Source organism: Toxotes jaculatrix, chromosome 4, assembly GCF_017976425.1.
Source record: "Toxotes jaculatrix isolate fToxJac2 chromosome 4, fToxJac2.pri, whole genome shotgun sequence".
In the NCBI taxonomy this organism is placed as follows: Eukaryota; Metazoa; Chordata; class Actinopteri; family Toxotidae; genus Toxotes; species Toxotes jaculatrix.
The window spans coordinates 21922428-21928751 of NC_054397.1; the positions used below are offsets into that span (position 1 = coordinate 21922428).

At 40.1% G+C, this 6324-nt stretch overlaps 1 protein-coding gene across 1 annotated transcript; it reads left to right on the plus strand.

Moving 5' to 3' along the window:
• Positions 1 to 454: 454 nt before the first annotated feature.
• On the plus strand, positions 455 to 3072 carry cep20 (centrosomal protein 20). The gene is made up of 4 exons (XM_041036135.1): positions 455 to 517; positions 1251 to 1448; positions 1780 to 1864; positions 2466 to 3072. The coding sequence occupies exons 1-4, from the start codon at positions 490 to 492 to the stop codon at positions 2593 to 2595; spliced, it is 441 nt and encodes a 146-aa protein (XP_040892069.1). The 5' UTR covers positions 455 to 489; the 3' UTR covers positions 2596 to 3072.
• Positions 3073 to 6324: the final 3252 nt, after the last annotated feature.

The following is a 6324-nucleotide window of genomic DNA, read 5'->3' on the forward strand; positions in this document are numbered from 1 at the left end:
ACAAAACTGTAATGAAAAAAGTATTCATTGGTAATGAATGGGCCACATTTTGTTGCATGCAACCAGGGATGTGACTGACACACAAAATAAGCCTCCAGACATATTATATGAAAACTTTGTTTTGATATAATAATGTGGCAAATTATAATGTTCAATTATTAGTTAAAAATACTTAAAATTACATCTACTTTACACTGTGAACTTGAAATATACATCCAAACAAATCCAAATAATAAGCAAAACAGTGGAGGGAGATTAACTACATTTCAACAAATATGAATTGAAATAGTTTGATCCTCACATTAAGGTTGTAAATCTGATCTAGTATGTAGCATTAAGCTTAATAGACAGTGAAGACTGCGGGGTCTCGTCAACCAGTTAGTTGTAGTTACTAAACTCAGTCACTAGGTGGCAGGAAGTCTATGGCATGAACATAGACTGTATAAGACATGAACGGCGGCAGATTGTCGTTTGTTTACAGTTGTTGCAATGGCGACCATCACTGAGCTGAAGTGTGGTAAGCGCTCACTATCTTTCCTGAATTTGTTGCTTTAGTACTTACTTCACTCTTAAATTAAACGGGAGCAAACAGACCAAGCCACTGCACAAGTTAGTCCACAGCTACTAACACTGGCTAGCAAACGTTATTTTAACCACAGCAGCAGGACTCCCTCGTTTATGAGCCTCCATTCAAAAATTTGACAATTCAGCTGACCAAAGTAGCCCTAAATCTGAGGCAAATGTGAACCTTAAAATAAGCCACGACGTTCTCTGTTAATAAAATCTGCATTCAATTCGGCATAACTAAAAATGTTATAGAAACCACACAAGTGTGGGCTGTAATAGATTTCCTATTGTTCACAAACATTAGCTGCAGTAGTTATCATTATAGCTAAACGTTAGTTAGCTTGGTGACTCGGCCGAAGACGACTATGGTGAAATGGTGATGCTCACTGTATTTAAATGAAATCGGCTTAGTTTTTCATATGTATTCCGATTTGAAGGGTGGTCTATAATGATTCTGATAAGACTGTAAATCATGTTTAAAAAGGCTTGTAGCTCTGTCAGTTACCAATGGCCCATTAAATACTCAAGTGGCTAACTGGAGTTTGGTGTATGTTTGGAAAAGACCACACAAACGCGAGCTGATTTTACTGACCTAAAACAGAAAAGCTTCCACTTATTGTTGCCACGGGTGCAGTTAACCATCCTAATTACATGTTAATCTGGTAAAAATGTGAATATTTTAGCCGTGAGGGAAACGCTGGAGGCCCGTGGCGTGCTGGGCCAGCTGAAGGCTCGTATCCGGGCAGAGGTGTTCAGCGCCCTGGATGACCAGCGTGAACCTCGCCCGCCGCTGTCCCACGAAAACCTGCTCATCAACGAGCTCATCCGGGAGTACCTGGAGTTCAACAAGTACAGGTACACAGCGTCAGTACTGACTGCAGGTGGGTGGAAAGATTAAAGTCGCTGCACAACAACTGTTTTCACAAACTGGACCACAAATTAATGATGCACCAATTCACCACATTTACCTTAAGTGTGGTGTCTGTTGAAAATACTATGTACCATCCCCTTATAAAAATCTGTTGGATTGATTACTGTATAAACAATGAGTAAGAACAGTGTCTTCTTTCTTTTTTAAATAAAGAGATGTTTTTTTTATGTGAAAGCAGAAGTATTACACTTGAAAAATGCTCTTATTGCTGTTTTTGAGACCAGTCACTACTGTAGAGCAAAGTGTGCTACTTCTAAACTCAGCACTGTTTGTTTTCTCAGAGTCAGGCCAGCCTGAAGTTCCCTTGGACAGACAGTTCCTGGCGAATGAGCTGAAAGTCGCAGAGGATACAAGCTCCAAGTCTGTGTAAGTGAATGAGCCAGGATTTGTGAAATAGCTGTACGGCCTGTTATCCACTACAGTATTCAGACTTTTACTGAACTCTCTGGGGGTATGATCAGTTATGGGATAACAGATTCATAAACTCTGTGACTCATCTCCATCATCAGAGTTTCTTTTTGAAATACCCAGAGACTTTGAATAATTTCAGCTTCCCCCTCTCTGCTTTGGAAAAACAGGACTACAACCAGTTTGTGTTGTGAAAGTTTGCATTTCTTGGTGGGGGGGGGGGGGGGGGGGGGGGGGGGCTTAGCTTAGCCCACATGACTCAGCAGATGGATCAGGGATTGTAGCTTGGTTTTCATATCATTCTGTTTATTTTCATATCACTTGTCTCTGTGTACCAGCAGGAAAAACTGACAAACACGTAGTTAAAATAATTGGATAGAGCATGTACCATTGTAACCATGAAGACCTGGGTTTGGTTCTGGCCCAGGACCTTATCAGTCAGTCCAGTTCTCACAGTCTGTCTTTTCTATAAAAAAAAAAAAAAAAACAAGAAAAAAAGAAAGAAAAGTGTGAAAACGTTAATTACAAGTTCAGTTTTTTCCCACATTTTACTTTCCAGACCTCTTCTCTATGGTTTAGTGTCTCACTTCCTGAACAGTAGTGACAATGGAGGGAAGGTGTTTCTGCGGGGTGCCTCTCTGCCAACAGGTCCCTCTGCCAGCAACACAATACCTGGACCCGATGCCTGAAAACAGACAATACAGAGAGTACTTGCAAAACATGGACTGAAAAGATGCTTTGACGCTCCAGTACAGGACATGAAATGTTGCGGCATCTCACTGGACTTCAGTGACACAATCTTCTTGTCTATAGGTCTCACTGTGTTTTCACCTGTGTTTGATCTACATGCATTACAGCATAGGATGTATGAATTCTGCTAACATGAATATGAATGCAGAAAGCATTTCTAAGCAGTTTTTTTAAGTTGCCAAATGACCATAGATGGCCTTTTCATGTTTTGATTGTAATATTTGGCTTTACTGATTTTAGCATCAGTCACAGTGGTACTCCTTACAGTTCTCCATATTCTTCTGTCTCTGGATAATTCAGACAGAAATGTTAGATTGCATTCTATGATGTCTTCTCTATTTTAACCTACAAACGTTTGATATTTTAATGTTGTCTTTTAACTGTTAAAAAAATAAATGTTTTATATTTATACACTACACTGAATCAAAATCATTTGTGTTGTTGAAGTGTTGTTTTCATGGGGTAACACATGGTGGCAGTGTCTCCAAAGATAAGGCTGCAGACTGGTGCTGCCAGAGGACAAACGGTGATACTTTGTTGTACGCTGCTGTAGCCTGATAGCTTCTCTGACATTTGGTGTTATGCATCAGAGCAGGTCTTTAATATGTGAAACAGGTGGTTGATTGTGGACAACAAGTGCCATTAGTCTAAGAAACCTGATCGACATGAAACTTTAAGATAATATTTGAAAGCCTTAGCACTAATCTCATAACCAAACAAGGAGGCAATAGATTTCCGAATAGTTGTGCCAAGTAAAATTTTCCCCTGTTCACTTATCAAGGGTCATAAATACAGCACAGACCACATCAAGTGCACAGTAATTCAGCTGCATACATTAATACTGATGCTAAAATGATCTCACGACTTAAATTATATCACTTCAAAATGAAGATACAGAGTTTTATAGATTTAAAACACCTCACATTTATATGTGAGGTGTATTGTTTGTAAAAAAAAAAAAAAAAAAAAAAAAAGTGTGTTTGCAACTACATTATTTATTTACAGGCATTTGCCTGGTGCAGTTTTCATCACAGGACAGTTTGAATTGTGCTGAATCGGCCACACCTGAAAGTCTAGTAAATTCACATTCACTTACTTTCCTGTCATTGTCTTAACATTTTGGGACTCATTGTGTTGTTCTGTGCAGCCCAACCCAACCATGTTGCCCCTGCACACTGAGCCAAGAGTTGGTATGTATGAGTGTACATACTCATACTACTTCACCTGTATTTGTCTCTAACAGTGAGATACCTCATGATTATTTAGATGTTTTTTGTTTGTTTGTTTTTGTTTTAATTTTTATTTTGGTCTCAGTTTATGCTGAGCTGCAGGAGGCAGCCTCCAGACTTTTCACTGTAGCTACTCTCCTGCTTATTCTGTTGCTCTGACTAGTCCTGATGACCGTCCTCATTTAGATAAAAGCTATGACACTACATAATCATATAATGCAAGAATAAAATCAATTTAATCTGGCAGGAGAGTAAAGAGAGGCCCCTTCCATTGATTTCTGCAAGCCATAAAAAGTCGAAAATATGTATACAATTTAAAAAAAAAAAAAAAGGAAAAACAAGCACCATATACAGTATATCCCAGACCCCATGCTAGACACCCAAACATCTACTGTAACAAGCCCATAGTTTTTCATCTCACATCCTGTCTCACCATTTAAGGGAACTTGACATTCTTATCTCACACGACTTCAAGCCCTGAGTTTCTGGAACTGATTATCTACAGAGCCGGTCATTTCTTTCTCAGCATGAATGCTGATGCTGGAGTTCCACCTCTTACACCATCTCTAACCTGATCCATGTCTCAAGTGTTTTGAGTTTTAAAGGTTTATTTATCCTGCCTCCTCTAACACATCCACATCTCTCATTCCTGATATTAGAGCATAGCACTCAAATTAGTTCACTGAAAGAATGAGGTCATAATGTTGAGTGCAGGGTGTGTTTTGCTGAATTTACTCGTGCCTCTGACGGAGCGAGTGGCTGTAAAAGTGAAATGTAACCGTTTACCTTCAGTAAACAGTCCACAGTGTCCTAATCCACCGCTTCTCAGTCCCATTTAGAAATGATAACGTGTTGTGTGGTGCTGAAAACCAGATTGAGCTTCATCTGGAACAGTCTGAATTTGCATTGCTTCCTTTGGAGCAACCCTTATTTGCCCTTAAAGGCTGTGGCCCTGAGGCTCCTAGTTTATTGGCAGCAGATATGAGTGTTCTCTCGAAAATGGCTATATAAGCGGAGGAAGTTGAACAATGGCACACGATTGTTCAGTTGGCAGTTTGCCCTGTAATAGGTAGCATTTCTCCTCCACTGTATAAATTAGTTGTGTGTAAAAGAGACAGCTGTATAAATACTATTGAATGCAGTGGTCTGTTGACTGCAGCAGAGTGAACTGATGTTTGCCCCTGGGCTCAAATTAGAAGGCAATGGCATTCCACCAGGGTCAAACATATCCATAAACATATTTTCGCTCCAATAGATGGCCTTCTATGGACATGAGGGTGAGGAAAAGCATTAAACATAATTTATGTAAGAGATCTTTGCATTACAGTTTATGTTGTTTTTACTGTCTATTAACTCATTGTGTTGAGGGACACTCCACGTGAGCCGTTCTCATCATTGTGGCTGGTTTAGTTGTGAGTGGTGAACTGCATAAATGTGAGTCCTGCAATTTCAGCAACTGGCTGTGTATATTAACTTGAAACTGTGTAATAAAATAAAATACACAAGATCGAGATTTTTTTCAATTCAATTTTTTCATTTCTTTTGATACAAAATAAACTTCAAGTTTTCAAATGTGATTCACTGAGTTCACCATCCTTCACTCAGACTTTTTATCTACGTTCACTCCCACCGTCTCCTCTCCTCCTTGTCACTGCAGACTTTTCATAGGTTGATTAGTTGCTCTGAGGAATCTCTCAGACATCACTCTTTGTCTCAGAGAACCAGGGGAGGTGGAACATTTTGGCCAAAACTTAGGACACACTCACATTGTCAGGCACACAGTGCCTCTTAATTTCCATGTGAACCCTTCGGGTTTTGTAGGTAGAAGGCTGCCCTCCCCTCTCCTTGAATGGATCACCATACATCACACGAAAGAGAAATATGGCAGCGACCTTTTCGCTGACAGCAGTTATGGAGTAATGATCCTGTTATGGACCTGCGGGGAGCAGCACAGAGAGCATATCGATGACTCAGACTTTAGACAACTGATGACAATGCAAAAGTTATCAGACAAACTCAAACTGCAGACTGCATCTTTCCTACTTCTCCCTTCAGCAATAACGAGGCAGATATACAGCACAGTCGTCTGACAGCAGATTTTTCCTTGTTACCTTGGTGTACCACAGACTGATAAGCTATAAACCATTTCTCTGTCACAGCTAACGACAAGTAAATAAGAGGAGTTATTTCCATAGAAGCAACATTGTTTATTGGAACAATGCTATTGCTGCTGGACCATATTTAGTCACTGGGCCTCGGGGTGCTTGCCTGTGCTAGACTTTGATAGTTACACAGAAAGCTGCCGAGATTCCGTACAGACCCACTGTCCTTATATGGCACACACTGCAACCTCTCTGTTCAGTGTATCTGCTGCTTTCTTTCCCTCTCTCCTCCTCCACCTCCTCCTTCTCCTCCTCTTCATCTTGTTCTTCATTACCT

Bases quoted from the DNA above. Each gene is read 5' to 3' on its own strand.
- cep20 (XM_041036135.1), top strand. From the start codon at position 490: ATGGCGACCATCACTGAGCTGAAGTGTG. The intron at 1,449-1,779 runs GTGGGTGGAAAG...TTGTTTTCTCAG, and splicing joins AGCGTCAGTACTGACTGCAG to AGTCAGGCCAGCCTGAAGTT. The intron at 1,865-2,465 runs GTAAGTGAATGA...TTTACTTTCCAG, and splicing joins GATACAAGCTCCAAGTCTGT to ACCTCTTCTCTATGGTTTAG.